The 16198-nt window shown below is 42.7% G+C and overlaps 1 protein-coding gene across 3 annotated transcripts in view; it reads right to left on the reverse strand.

Moving 5' to 3' along the window:
* Positions 1 to 1594: 1594 nt before the first annotated feature.
* The window catches only part of LOC116430945 (uncharacterized), a 211816-nt gene continuing 197212 nt past the window's right edge, over positions 1595 to 16198 (reverse strand). For all 3 annotated transcript variants that reach the window (XM_076367637.1, XM_076367635.1, XM_076367636.1), the window contains 2 exons: positions 8325 to 8468; positions 1595 to 7057 (listed from right to left, as the gene is read on the reverse strand). In XM_076367637.1, the coding sequence (XP_076223752.1) occupies positions 6898 to 7057; positions 8325 to 8468 (304 nt within the window). In that variant the 3' untranslated portion in view covers positions 1595 to 6897. The remainder of the gene's footprint in view (positions 7058 to 8324; positions 8469 to 16198) is intronic.

Raw genomic sequence — 16198 nt, forward strand, 5'->3', positions numbered from 1 at the left:
GCCGTTTTTCTTGTCTTTTTTATTAAAATCGCCACGGCCAGCCGTGAAATTCGATATTCGATAGCCGCCTTTCATTTAACCGGCCGCGAAGCATTCCCGGCTGAGGTTCTCTCAATAAACGCTTGTTTACTTTATTCACGGGACGGCCGGAAATCGTCCTGCGTGGCTGGCCGCAGCATCGACGCCACGATCGAGCAAGGGTGAAACGGCGCGCCCGATAAGGGCTGGGCCAGTTTGACCATTTGAAAAATTGGATTTTTTTCTTGTAGCTTAAATTGATAAGTGCGTTTTGTTAATACAATATTGATCTTTTGGGTAAAGGATTCTGACGGTTTCGCGATGCTGGAATCGCTTTAGCAAAACACATATGAAAAATATGGAATTTATCGAAGTCTAACGTTTGCATATCTTTTTATTGATTTACTATAATTCTTTCGGTGATTTTTTTATTTAGTGATGTGCAACGAGTTTGCAGAATGTGTAAGTTTTCATGAAAACCGTAACCATGATTTGTAGATTTAACGAGTTAACAGTTTCAGGTTTGGAGACAGAACATCTATCGAAGGAATGTTTACATTGATAATAAAACATGCGTCAAGGAGTACGAAAAATATTAGCCCATTTTAAAGTCAATTTTATATATACTTTGGAGATATAAAATGGGCTAAAGTAAGTTTGCATGTGAGGTGACATTCCAGAATGAACTGCTATATATCTTGAAAGCTTACAACAGTTACGATGCAAGTATTTCCTTTGAAAGGAACTAGATTATGACCTTGAAACGTCCTCGCCACTTTCATCCAGCAGAAATTGCTACCGTCTCGACGCCAAAATAACCCTCGCTGGAAAGTTTCCCGCTATCTCCGAAAACGGGGCCGATAAATTTGGACGAGTAGTACGAAAAGTTTGGAAAGCTGGCTCATTAATCTTGCCGCGAGGACTGCAATTGCGAGATTCAATTTTTTTTTGCTTACCTCGATATCGATCTGTCGTCTCTGGGAAATCTTGTATTTTATGAAAACGAAAACTTTCTTACAGAAAATATTGCAAGGATCGTTGTTGCTGCTGTATACGGCGGCTACTTAATAGTTATGATAGTAATTGAATAAATGTAAATCAATTGATAATTGAAAATAGAATTTTAAATATTTTAAGTTTGATGATGGATTAAAAGTTCTATGAAAAACCGACGAAACGCGGATTCATTTTTCAAGGATATTTTAACTGTTCACTGGTTGATAACTTTTCACTTTTTAATAATTTTAAGCTTCAACGATAGCGTAGTCGATTTAATTTTAATATTATCTCGAACTTTATTTTTTAATTTTAATGTAATTTTATCAATATCATCAACTTTCTTACTTTCTTTTTTGTTCTTTTCTTTTTGCTTTGCACCGTTTCAAACTAAGGAAAATCGTTATTTTAAAGAATTTTTTAACTTCACAGAAAACGTACAGTATACCTATTATATAGAAACAAATAAAAAAATGTATGAAAGAATATCAAACCGTAGAACTGCATAAATTTTCTCGGGCGAGTATACTCGAGAAGGGAAAAGGAAGGGAATCGAAATAAAGCCAGGACGATCCGAGTGTGGTTTTCTAAAAACTTGTGATTTTATTAATTAATAAACGTGTTTTGTATGTGTCCGTGTACTTTGTATTTTACAAGAGGCCGCGAAACCATTCACAGATGTCGGGTCCCGGATAAGAAGTCGAGATTAAACCAAATAACAAAATTAACTAAACGCGACGGGCCATTGCTTGGTCCGGCCGCGTGTTCGCTCAACTGAGGACGTTGCTCTACGTTCCAGCACCACTGGATGCAAGCGTTCTCAACGCATATTCGCTAAAACGTTCAAACGCAATCGCGATATCTCGCACCGCATCGTTCCACCCACCGAAACGAATAATCACAAAGAATGAAGAAAAGAAAACAGAGAGAAAAGGAAAGAAGATAGATCTCGCTCGCGCGTAAACGATAAATCGTGACACTTACAGCATTAGCACTTGACGACGAAGCGTCCTGAACTTTAGGACTTGTCGTTTACAGAATGTGGTCGAACAAAAATAGAAGAAAAAAGGAAAGAATCAGAAAACAATCATTTTCATCGTACAAATAGGAAATTGAAAGAAACAAAAGGATTAAAAATTAATCTATCGATCGAAAATTCACGCCGAAACACTTGTGTCGTCGAGAAGAATCTCCCGCGCGAATCTCCTTGCTGATCGCCGGAAACCAGGGAACCAAAAAGACCAAACGATCGTCATGCGAAAACGATCGGTTCGCAACGCTTCTTACATCCAGTGGTCCTGGTTCTCGAGACTGTCGCGCCCGGGCGCGCACGCGATCGCCCGTGGGACGCGCGAAGCCCCATCTCGCCGCATTAATAGTAAATACATAACCATTTATATCACACAAACTTTTAACAATATACAAAATGTACCCTATGTACAAGATTAAATTACACGATCCATCGGCGCCACACTTTCTCTCTTTCTTCCTCTCACACTCTCACCCCCTATCTCTCTTTCTCTCTTTCTTTTTTCTTTCTTTCTCTCTCTCTCTCTCTCTCTCTCTCTCTCTCTCTCTCTCTCTCTCTCTCTCTCTCTCTCTCTCTCTCGCTCTCTCTCTTTCTCTCTCTCTTTCTCTCTCTCATTCTTTCTTTTCGTCCGATCGGTTTCACTGTTCGCGTTAGTATATATTTTTCGGTCCGTTCCGGCCCGAGTCCGCGCGAGCGCGCGAGAGACCTGCGGGCCTTGGCTTGGCTGAGAGCGCAGCGCGCGAAGTCGAAGGAAACGCGAGCGATTTATCGAGAAGAGGGTCCTTTTTCAACCCTTCTTGTGGATCGTCTCGAAAGCACCGTGTCGCCCGCTGTGGATCGGCTTCGCGCCGCTCTTCGGCGTCGAAATCGCCGCATCTGCTCGCTCATTCTTGCCTCGGATCCTCGTAAGCGCGCGGCGGCGGTCTGAGAGACAAAAGTTCAGCTAAGAACGAGACGGGTAAACGAGTAACGATCAGTTGCACGGAACGGAGCCGGTCATCCGGTCGCTTCGCGACGCCTGGCAAGCTTGTCGATCCCCTTTCGTAGTAACCGACGGTATACTGTAATGTAACCGATTTTATGAAAGTGTTTGGAAATGTTCATATTGCTTCTTAAAATATCTAAACCCAAATTTTTGTAAAATAGGAAACCATCGCAAAGATGTGTGATTAATATGAAAAAACAACCTTGAAATTTACAACTTGGGGGTAGCACAGTGTCCGTTGCAACTGAAACTGAAATAACCGATTTTTTTAGAATCGTCGACTATGTTAATTTTCTTTACTCGTATCATTGGGACCATGGTTTTGCGTAAGGGGGTGGTTCTATTTTATTTCAAGGTGTTTGTTGAATTCCTAATGATTGCATGTAATTATTCTGTAATGTATTCGAAAGTGAATAACGATGAAAGAACTAATTATTTTCGATATAGTTCAGAATTAGAAGAATCTTTTGTTGCCTAATGGTTGGCTTATCATCCAGTAATCTGATGATAGAAGTTACATTAAGAAACCAGGGGCGACAAAGCATTAACAGACTCAAATCTTTTGAGTAATTTTAACCGATTAATAAAGAAGTTAAAAAGTGAAGAATCAGAAAACAATCATTTTCATCGTACAAATAGAAAATTGAAAGAAACAAAAGGATTAAAAATTAATCTATCGATCGAAAATTCATGCCGAAACACGCGTATTTACTTCCGATTCGTTAAAAATTATCGATTCATCGAAACAAAAATTTACAAAACAAACCAATCTTCGTCGGGATCAACGAGAGAGGCCGGTCCACCGCAAAGCGATCCAAAAGAGCCGTCTCCGCGTGATTTACACCCAAAACATGTGTCTTTAGTTTCGCATTGAGCTTCGAACGTGCCCGAGCCCGTGTCGTTTCACGGTTCCTCCCGCGTTCTTCGACTTCCGGCCGGAGCTACACCGACGGGAAACAGAAGAGAGAAGAGAGACGCTCGCGTTTTCTTTCCTTTTTTTTGTACAACCTAACCGGCCGCGGGAGGACCGCGTGTCGCAAACGACGCTGGGCTCGGGCGATAGTTTAGATACATCGTAACGTGTTCACGATTAGACATTTACGTAAATTGTTTATTGCGGATGTCGAAACCCTGCCACTTAGAAAAAGTATGTTACACGGTCCATCATTGCCATTTGTCGGAAACACATCACCGGCACGGGATAGTGTGCTCTGGTTCCGCATCGCTTCAACGATTCTCCCGTCTGCCCTCGAGGGACACCGATCCTCCTCTGTTTCTTTCCCCGACCACGCACCCAGCGTTGACGTTTCGCTGGAAAAATAGCGATCCGCGGCACCTCCGTTACGAAATTATCGAACGAACGAGAATAATCATCGTTGGGTTCGTGATCGGCCGTCAGGAAATCGATGAAACGATCATCGATCGGACGCGCTGATTCTATCGATGCTCCGGAAGTCCTATTCGCACGCGCCACCTTGCGAACGGTTAACAATTGCGTCGTTCGTTCTTTTTCATCGTTTGTTCTTTTACATTGATCACTGAGAAAGGAGAATATTGCGGCTTGATATGCAACGGCACGCGAAAGTAAGTAAATGTTCGTCGGGGGACGATGTTCGAGTAACGCGCGACAAGTCCTGCTTACAAAATGGCGGACCACGCGGGGAAGAAAACGAATCGCCCGGACAAGAAACGGAGACGACACGGCAGCGTTAACAAGGAAGATTCGAATGATAATTTTTCTTGTTCGATGGTTTCACCGTGGCGCTGGCTATTTTTTATTCCGTGGGGCGCTAGACTCGATTAACGATCACGGGAACAAGGAACGCTTAATGAGTTTACGGAGCCGGCGAGTGGACCCTCTTCACGGCGTAGCGCGAGGTGGTGGCGACGGCTCGAAGGGATCGGTAATTTTGAAAGAAAAATAATTTTCTAAGGGCCAGGACCCGGCGCGAGCCGCCGCTTCAATCGGCGGAATTACCCGACCCGGTCCACGCAATTTTCTTGCTTCATACGTGACAAGTTTTTCGGACCTCGGGCTCATGGACCCACCGAGCTCTGTTGATCTCACCACTTCGATGCTATTTCGCGCAAGGAATACAAGACGGATAGTTTTTAACCACTTTTTTCATGCTTTCTTTTTTTTTAAAGACAGTTTAACTGTGTGCCTTGTGATTTCTTCTGCGATTAAGTTGACCAGAGCTATTTTGTTGTTATTTTGCAGTTTAAAGTGTACCCGATCCTCTGCTCCAAAATTTGAATCAATTTCATCCAAATCGATTGTATTTTAATCTGTTATTTTGTTGATTCATTTATCAGATTTGAACGTACGAAGATTGTACTTTCGCACGATGCAAGTGTGGCATTGTAAAGTTGATTGAGATATGGTTTGTTATATTGCTTCAATTTGTTTCCAAATTATCAAATTTAAAGAAGCCTTAAGTGGTCAGAAATTTTCCGTTTGCTATTTAGACTGCAGTATTAGTGCAGAGGGCATACTGCTTTTTGCGATTCAAGAAGTTTGTTATCACTTAAAAACAAGCCAATCTACTTTCCGCAATCTCTATTTAAAATATTGAAAATCAAATGACAAATTATCGTTGCCGATAATGACTTATTCCGGTCCAAAAAATGATATTCCATACACACTGATCTAACATTAATTCGGCTGACACTCGGCGCGATCTGCAGCATTCAAACTCATCCAAACAGACAACAAACTGAAATTATATAGACTCGCCATAACAAATTCAAGATATCAGCCGAACAAACCAACTCAACGACCGATCCCCAGCACCGTTAACAGGATGCCCAAACGCGTCAATTGGATCACGACAATTTAACACGCCCATTTATCGCGTAAAGCGCACCGAACGTCGACGAACACGAGCGAAATCAGGGGCGAAGCCTCGGTATGAAACTGGCGTCGACGATCGCGGCCGCTACGGCAACCAGAACGCGGTCCATGCACAGAGACACTTGAAAATTGTCTTCGATTCTCCGTGATTGAGCAAAGATTATCGATTAAGGGGGTTAGGACCAGTGAAGGACGCGCGGCAACGCGCGCGCGCTGCGGTGCTCTAAAAGTCCGCGTCGATCAATCGGGCGACCCAACGGAGGTATACGTTAGTTCGAAGTTATTCGTCTTGGATCATCCATCGCGGTCGATCGGTAGGCGCGGCAAAAGGATCGACGGCCAACACGCACGCACAAGTAAATGTTTCTCCCCGGTTTCAAGAAGACGTTAAACAACGTTCTTGCAGGGAGTTCACGTCTCCGAACAACGAAACTCGTTCACCGTTATTATCCCAGTGCTCGGTTCCTCGTTCATCAGAATCCTCTAAACCTAGGGCTGGGAGCTAGAGCGTTCGCCGGTAGCGGTCGAACGTCGAGTCCAGGTGGTAGGGTTCAGTCTAAATCACTTGGCGAGACTGGATCCGTCAGGGGAGTCGTCGCTTTACGTCGATAGTCCGCTGGAAAGAGAAAACGCGCCAGGCCGGTCGTTAGAGTCGGCCAGGCTCTCCCTTCGCCCTTGGTGAGGTTTTCGTTCAGCCGTGAGACAGGCCGACCTCGGGCTGGCACGGTAGCTCATTCAGTCGCAGGTGTCCTGTGCCCACGGAGACCAGTCCTGATAGGTGGACGCCTGCAGGTGCGTTTGCTGTACCGCCAGTCCCGGATGCACAAGGCCCATCTGATGATGATGGTGATGGTGGTGGTGATGATGGTGGTACTGCTGATGACCCGGCGGAGGCGGCGAATAGGGATCCCCTCCGACGGCCACGTCCACCACGTCGACCTGAGACGGTACGACGGCGGACGTCGGCTGCGGAGAGGCTTGCACCTTCTTCGGGCGACCGACCGGGTTGCCGCCTCATTCGCGACTCCTTCGAGGCCGACCGACCTTACCTTTTCTTACGGGGGCACCGCCGTTCCCGGCCGCCGCCGCGGCGGCCGCGGCTGCCACGCTCGACGACTTCACGATTTTGTGCCAGTCCGTCTCGCAAACCGGTGACCCTGACAGTAGGTAGTACCTGATTCAGAAAAAGAAAGGTTTCCTTGTTAATGTTTTGTGTCTCTTGATTGTCACTGATAGTCTTTTTACTTTTGTTTTTGTAATTTTCTTGTTGATTTGATTAAATTCAAGAGAAATGTCTGGGCCAGGTCTATAATTTTGCGTAATTCCTGGATGTTTATTTACTAGTTGAAGAATTTTCATTTGTTGGGTTACTATTACTTCTATATTTGAAGAAATAAATGGTACCTCTCGATAGAGTGGCATTTATGTATATAATTACTATTTGATAATTGTAAAGGGTATCAAAGAAATGTTTTCACCGGAAAATACATAGAAAAGATCGAAAACCGTTTTAGTAAGATCGTGATTATTTTTCAAGATGATTCTTATGTCGATACAATTGAAAAACCTGTAAAGTCGATTATTTTACGATAAACCGAGAATTCAGGAATCGACAGGAATACGGTTCGCGAATAAAAAGGGCAAGATGAAACAAAGTCCCATAATCAACCGGTAACGCGATTCTCATCGATGCTACATGGTATACGGAATCGACGCACATAAACAAGTTTGCTTCATTACAGGTCTGGAATAATTGTTTCCCTCCTCCTTTATTACAAAATCCCCAATTGCAGCCCCCGCACCAATTAACCATCGGCGACACGCCTCTTTTCCATCCCTTTAATTGCCGCATTTCCTCTCGCATCAACGGTTCCCTTTGAACCCTATCGATTCAACCGATTTCCCTAGTATCGATTCCCGCTTTAACAAGACCAAACCATTTTTCTTTTTCTTTCGGTGTGGAATCAAGACATTCGAAAAAATTGTTCGACCTTACATATTTTTATGTCCTCATATATTCTAAATCTCAGAATTAAAAAATTGGTACAGATAATAGATAACGAATAATTTTAAGTAAAATGGAATAACAAAGTAGTTCACATTTTAGTATTTTTACTAGATTCATGATTCAGTATTTGAGACATTCGGTATTAACTATCATTCATTCCTGAGTTTTCCAATTTAATTTGCATCTTGATATCAAATTAAAACAATAATATACGAATGAATGTAATGGAAACATAAATTGTTGCGGTTGCAAATTCTTTTACGAAAAACAGTTTATTGCAATATCTGAAGTTTGAAATTTATGTGGTTATATCAGTGTATTAACCAGTGCCGTCACTTTACTTATGACTCCATTAGATCATTTTCATCAATTGCAAACAATCAATGGTTAATACGCGGAATGCGGTAGTTTATTAGGCCGATCGTGGTCTTACCTATCGCCGGAAACGAGTTGACTGCCGCATTTGCTGCAGGTAAAGCATTTCTGGTGAAACACCGATCCACCCGCCCTCATCACCAGCTCGCTAGCAGGTATCGCGTTGCTGCAACCCGCACAGGCACCACTGCTTCCGAACATCCTGTAACAATCATTAATATAACCGGTTAATTAACTTGCACACACTCCTTCTTCACTTTTTCGTTCTTAAATAGTTTTGATCAAAAAATATTCGCACATGAAATAAGCATTTAATGAAATCTGTATAAAACATATATTATAGCCGTTAGGAAAAATAGTAGACAAAAATTGAAAAATGATATCAATATAAAAAAATCGTACATATATACAAGCAAATATAAGGGAGAATATTTTAGACTCATAAATGATAATCACAAATTTTAGATATCCCCCGGAGAGGCATGAACTCCAATCAAACTGAAACTTTGATTACGGTTGATCGAAGTGATTAGTTTTGCAAATTCGATGAAAGATTTGAAACTGGAATTGATATTCCTTGGGGGTACAAAAAGTGGGAGCGAGGCGGTGAAGAGCGAGAAAGAAACAAAGAAACTTTTTTAAATCGTACGACCAATCGAAATATTAATAATCGCCGCGATATTAATTCGCATACGCGGAAATTAATTAATCCGAACTGTATCGATGGTTCATTGAGTTGTACGGGCAGCTGGATATTCTAATGAGTGTAGATTTATGTCAGGCGCGTATTATACATTCAATAATGTTGACTGAAAGCTTATATCAAGCAAAAACATAAATGGACGTGTATGCTAAACAGATATTAAATATATACTATCTGTATTATCGGGACACCGACAAAGCGCAGCTCCCCTCCAACCCCCGAAATTGATGTGTTTATTAACCTGACACGAAGCGGTAGAACGGGACCCAGACTTGGCACGACTTATTAAAACGGGAGCATCGTCGTTTTTACAAATATTCCGCACCGCGTATGTTCGGTGTACGGAAAGTTTCGTACTAAATCAAATAATCGCACAGAATATTTAACGATACCGACGAATCGAATATCTGTTCATCGATAAATTTAATACTTCGTAGGAACAACATTTAACAATATCTCACGTAGAAACCTTATATAAATAACACAATTCGAAAGCGCGGTGAGCAAGACAGAAATAACACCAGAATCTCCAAAAAAGTCGAACAATATGAAACTCAATCCGAGCACTACATAGCATAACGAACAAGGCAACTCCCCCGTTAACAGTTTAATCAATCGTCGCGACATTCACAGATTCATCTCCGGGGACAACACGATTAATTGAAAAGGCGACGCGCGCATTGGCAGGGTTCGAATGGGGTTCGTGAAAGTTCATAAAACTAGACCAAGTCGCGCTATTAATCCGCATATACAAATTCAACGGGGCCTGGGGGGGGGGGGGGGGTGGCGGTCGAGGGAGGAAGACTCGGCTCGGTTTGCAAGGGTCGCCAGAAAATCTTGTCGGATGGAGCGAGAAAGGCGACCAATTACTGGGCGAGCGGAGGGCTCCGAGGATGACATTCTCGGAGTGGTTTCAGCGCGGAGTGCCGGGGAGAGCGATAGACACGAGGCGTTTCCAATTAAATCTTGCACCGGTCTCGTCGCGCAAACACTTTCTAACTAAATGAGGTTAGGCCAGTAACAGAGAGCCCGGGCGGCCATGTAGAATCCTATATTCAACCGCCGCGGTTCCTTTCTTCTTTTCTCCCTTATTATGCGCCGTCCCGGTGCCGTCGTTCCAGCTGCTTTAAACGAGACCTGCCTCCGATTATAATAAGGCGTCGCGTATAATTGTCGCGTGGAGAGAAAGAGAGAGATGGGGGAGGGTTGAAGGGGGAGGAGGCTGTGGCGTCTTCGTCCGCGCGAAACCGCGTAACACACGAGACCGACACCTGTCCTCAACCTTCTTTCACCTTCCTAAACGGTCTCGCGTCCGACTCTAGTCTCCCCAGGAGAATGAAAATGCGAACAGGCGCGGCGAAACCACGGCGGTTGAAAGCTCGCGCGGGCTTTTTTGTAGCATTTCGACGGGAAACACCGTTCTCGCGGGTTCCGCTGGAGTATAATTGCGTTTTCTATCGGGATGTTCCGCGAGCAATACTGGTTTTTGATATTAAGCTGCAGTGTACAATATTGATCTTTGAATTTAATTTTAATTACTGATACGGTATTGCTTTTTGCGACCGAAATGATTACTCGTTTGAAAATAACATACCTATTCGATTCTAAATAAATATAATTATCTGACTGCCTCGTTCGAAACGTTTAACCATATTTTGATAAGTAATTCTAGAAATGTGAAACGTTGCAACGATTGAAAGGAAACATTCGTATGATCTATTTGAAACAAATATTCGAATGTAATGAAGAACCGCTCGGAGACATCATTCCGAGACATCGTTTCTCGAATGAGTAATTTTCTCCTCGTTTCCACGAAACACGCCCATGCCGAACGAACAATCGCGAATCGCGCGTCCGCGTAGAACAATTTCCCTTGTTCCTGGCGCTCCACCCCCGGTTTTCGTTTTTCATTAGTTCTGGAAGGGCGCGAGTTCCCGTCAAAAAGACGACGACGGCAGAAAGGGCGGATTAGCGAAACGGGAGACCGGAAGGTTCAATCCCGACCGGGGGACAATGATTCGTCCAGTTGCAAAACGCATTGTAAACGCCTCGGCCGAACGCCGGCGAGTTTCGAATTCTAGAAAGGCTCGCCCTCCCCCGTTCTCTTCAGAAACGAAGCGGACGAAGGCCGACGGGACTCAGTCGCTATCTCGAAATACCGAATAATCGGCTTTACAAAATGTTCTTCCCCGGTTGCAGCCAAAGCTTTATAGGTTCCTATAATCTTTAAATGTATGCTCCTCGACGTGCACGCGGGACTGTGACCGGCGTGTGCGCGCGCGCTCCGGCGAGCGTACCACGCCTGCGCCGACTGTGTGTCATTAAAATTCCACGCTTTATGATCAGCAGCCTTTTCTGAAATGGTTATTAATAGTCGCGTGACTCGTAGCAATTAAAAAAATAATCAATGTAAATATGTGGGTTAAGTGTGGTCCCGGCTTAACGCCGCGCGTAAAAAGGAAACGAGGGGGTGAGGGTCGAAAAGACGCGCGACCGTAGCGTGAGAACCCCGAAAAACTCCCGCTCGACCGGCTCGATGATATATCGAGTATTTCGTGCGACGAATTAATGGCCGTTTTCATCGAGGTGACGAAAAATATAGTTCATCTTGGGATTTGAATATCTTACCACTGTTCGCCGTCAAGGCTGCCCGTCATGTTTGTTTCACAGCGTCGATCGAATCATGAGAACGTTGATGACAAACTAGTTGGAAATTTCTCAAATCTTTCGATGTAATACTACTCCTCTTTAATTATACTTTCCATTAACTTAAACTTTGACGTTTAAAACCAGACACTCCGCTATATTCGCACAAAACAGCTTTCTAAATCGCAAAATTCACTAATTTATATGAAACAGTCCATTATCCAACACTACTTCTTCGAAGGATATCAATCCGAAGACAGAAGAAAAGCAAGGTTTAAACGGTGAATTGAAAATGGCACGCGAAGCAGCGAAAATTGCCACTAATTAACGAAGCGATACGCGGTGCCGAGATACACTACCTTAAAGTTGACGGTTTTAAAACCCGGCCGATAATCGCGGCAGTCTAATATATAAAAGTTACAAGTTTCCTTAATTAACCGAAAGTTGGAAATAATAAAACCCGACGGAATGAGAATTCCCGAACGCTGAAGGGGAAGACGAGCAAGCTCTTTTCGCCGTTCCCCGTGATCCTCCGTGTTTTAAAACGCGCACAGCTTCTCCCTGCTTATTGCACCCTCAATTACTGTCCCCGCATGAAATCCCTCCCGGTATAAATTGCCCGGTCGCAACATCTCCGCGGAATCCATGATCGGAACGGCGATTTCGCAAACGATCTTTACGTTTATCGTCGACATCGGTGATGCCTGGAGCTTTCTGTATCGGCGGAACTGACGCGCGAGCCAGCTTCCCGCTGCCGCCACCTTCTCCTCCTCCTCCTCGTCGTCTCTTCCTTGTCGACGGGTATTCATGAGATTAGTTAAAATGTATTCGCCACGGTCAAATTAATATCCATCCATTAGCATTATGCGCGGCCGGCTATCTCGGGCCAATTTCCTGGAATGTTCGCGTCAGGTGTTCGATTACGGCCGAGCGATCTTAACATTTTAAGCGTTTCCCCTTGACATTGCGGATCTCAAGCGCGCGGACGCATCAATACACCGCGGGGCTTATATCTTCGTTAATGGCGGCTAATGTTTGCTGAACGTTGTCAGCAGTATACCGGTGCCTCGTAAAGTCCGCTGTTTATACCGCAATTAGCCATGTTACGATACGTAGGTATGTCGAATCGAGGCGCGACGCTTGCTTTCTTCGCTCCCACGGGCCGTTTCGGGATCGTCTTCCCTCGGGATCGTCGAACTTGCCCCGTAATTAATTCGTTCCCTTCCCCGATCGGTATCCGTCCTGATCCTCACTATCCTCTCTCTCTCTCTCTCTCTCTCTCTCTCTCTCTCTCTCTCTCTCTCTCTCTCTCTCTCTCTCTCTCTCTCTCTCTCTCTCTCTCTCTCTCTCTCTCTCTCTCTCTCTCTCTCTCTCTCTCTCTCTCTCTCTCTCTCTCTCTCTCTCTCTCTCTCTCTCTCTCTCTCTCTCTCTCTCTCTCTCTCTCTCTCTCTCTCTCTCTCTCTCTCTCTCTCTCTCTCTCTCTTTTACTGGTTGATTCCGTTAAATCGAATTGCACTATGGCTGCAACGGATCAAACGTGTCCATTCTCTTTTTGTTCCCAACCGTTCGGTCGGGATTATCAAATGTTAGTTGTGCGGATTTTTTCGAACCATCAGGTGTTTGGAAAATTGGTTTTTAATTTATTGCCAAAATTCTGGCAGTCGAATCTCTTGAATTTCTTATTGGTTTCCTTGTCGTGTAAAGTATCCGAAGTCTGTTGCAGGATAAATGGTTTCGTTATTTTCTTTTTCTGTAGTTTTCGAAATTTGTTTTAATGTTCTTCTTATAAGATTTTGAGATGTTCTATTGCTACAATTTATTGCGTATACCGAAGTTTTTTTATATTTGGATATTACCTGTGCGTTGATGCGATGAAGCATGGAGGTGGGAATTGTAAGTTTTCTTAATTACAAATGGTTTTTTGGGAAATATTTTTTGATCGATAATTGTTTTTGAAATGATGTAGAATGTTTTATGGCTTGGTCGGTCAAAATAATTTGTTGGTGGGAAGCTGGAATGAAACCTTTTTGGAGAAGCAATGATTGTTTTCTTTGTGTCGTCAACCCGGTAGGTACGCCTTTGTCTTGATTGAGGGAGAGATAACGAGCAAGTCATACTCTTTAATTAAATGGTTTTACTGGTACAATAATTCTTGTCCCGGCCGGAGTGCTTGATTAATTCCGTTTAGGTTCTTACGTAGGAAGCTTCAGCGTGAAGCATGTTCGTACTTAATGAGGTAAAAAAGGGTAAATCATTAAATGTATAGAAGTTTGTAATCAACTCTACGATGGACAATCTTCGATGGAGCCCATTAAGATTAATGAAAACTTGCCGCGGTACGAAGATTACTCAATGTAAAACCAGCTCTTATCAAAATGTTTCCCGTTTTTACAGTGAATTCACCCGGCGAGATTATATGCCAAAGGAATATCCCATACGAAGGAATTTGCTAGACATTAAAAAACCGGCTATCTATTTATTATCAAATAAATTATAAAAAAACTTATAAATCGGAAAACTATAAAAATCATTATAAATTGAATACATCATATTAAATCATTTTGAAAAGAAAATGGTCTCCCAAACTTTTCAAATTTCCACCACGGTTCATTCGATTCAATTGAAGCTCTAAATAATGCACGTAACTTTGAATACTGAATAATACCGTTTTTTAGCTGCAAATTACGTATTTTCGCTTTTTACGCTAGCCTACATTTTTGTAACGTACCAATTACATTTATCGAACAAAACCAAGCGAGCCTCCTTTTTCCGCGCGTTGGAGCCGCGTCATTCTATTCCTCGGATTATTTATGCCGACTAACAGGGAAGTGAAAATGAGAAAGCGTGCAAGGAGAAAATGAAATGAAGTTCTTGCGTACGACGTATATGCCTTGGGAGTGGTTGTGCGTTTAATTGCATCGGATATAGCAACGCGGTCGGGTTTGCATACAGTCGAAGATTCGCAATCGGACGGCGAACGGAGAAAAAGTGGGGGTGGGAAGCAAAAACCAACGCAGGTGGAGATGGTCGCCCAAGGAAATCTCGACACGGTTGATTTTGCCTCTTTCGGAATAGAATAAAACAATCAGTTTTACTAAATTTCAAACTAAATCTAATTAAATTTATTCCGAATCTTTCACTGAAAACCTTCGATTTAAACTGTAGTCAAATTTCCTTTTCATCGTGCCAAGAAAATAAAATAGAAAATAACAACAGAGCACATATTCTATAATAATTAAAAAAACCATTCTTTTATTTACTATGAAAATAAATAGAAGTACTATTCTTGTTTTTCGAATATAATCATTTCAAAGTTATTCATTTTATTAATTAGAAAACATAAAAAGATTAAGAATTATAATAAATTCTCTGAAACGATGATTTCACTGTCTAATAATTTTCTAACGAATGAATAAGAGTTGGTTTACGGGAAAATTGATTCAGCGGAATAAAAACTTGCAATTGTTTCAGGAAGTCGCGACACGTATTGTCGAAACGAACATTTTTTAAGCGGCGAGCATAAAATACCCGTCGAGCAAATTTTCTCCGGAATGTGAAAGGCCTCCTACACTTATATTCGCGTGCTTATATGTATTTGAACGCGCGCGCGCACTCGTTCGTTCGCTCTCGCACCGTTCCGCCTTCGCGAACACGTACACCGGCGGTGATATTGTCCGCGAAAGAAGAAATTGATCGAAGCAACTGAAATTACCACGGTCAGGTCGATTTTCGATATATTCGGGCAGCGTATCGATCCGCGCTGGGTTCATTGCACCCAGCCCCCTAACCGCTTGCTGCTTGATTAATCAAGCTCGATAATAATTACGGCGATTCTCTAATTACGGAGATCATCGGTAACCTACGTTGTATCTCTTAAAGATACGTGTTTTGCTCGGAGGAAGCGATTGCCTTGTGATTTAATCTAGAAAAATTGTGATGTACCAGAGTCATCTTCTTTTTCTGAATTTCGGTCGCTTCAGTTTGGAAGCGTGTTGTGTAGAATGTTGTGCAAATGGAGCTCCGTGACGTTACCAAATTGGGGGAAAAATAATTGCGGCTCTGGTTACTTTGAATTTTAATTTTGTAACGAACTTTCGTTCCAGGTTTAAAGCTCCAAGTTAATTATACTGATTTGTTTCTCGCTTGTATTAAAATATATTTTAGACCGAGGTATACCGTTTTAGGGTTGATTATTTAAAACTCTAATTATTCTTGTATTGATTTAATGTTCTTGATACGGCTTCTTTACGTAACTGTGCCTAAGTTAGTGAAGCTGCCTATCATGAGTATGAGCCACGCGTACGCAAAGCCGATTTTGTTAATAATCAGATTCCACACGAAAAAATGTGACTTGATATTTTTTATCCACTTCCGCTATGCAGATTTTTATGGCGCGCTTTCTTTTGGCCAGCGCGTTTAACGCAATTTTGTACTTCGGTATATTAGTTTAGCTTTCAAAGGTTTACAAGTCTTTTTTTTACGTTAATGGTACACTGATGCCATGATGCGCGAAGGCAAATTTAATTTGAACTACGGTGGAGATTTCGTTACAGGCAGTTTTCGAAAAAATATTGCGACTAAAG

Source organism: Nomia melanderi, chromosome 5, assembly GCF_051020985.1.
Source record: "Nomia melanderi isolate GNS246 chromosome 5, iyNomMela1, whole genome shotgun sequence".
NCBI classification, from domain to species: Eukaryota; Metazoa; Arthropoda; class Insecta; order Hymenoptera; family Halictidae; genus Nomia; species Nomia melanderi.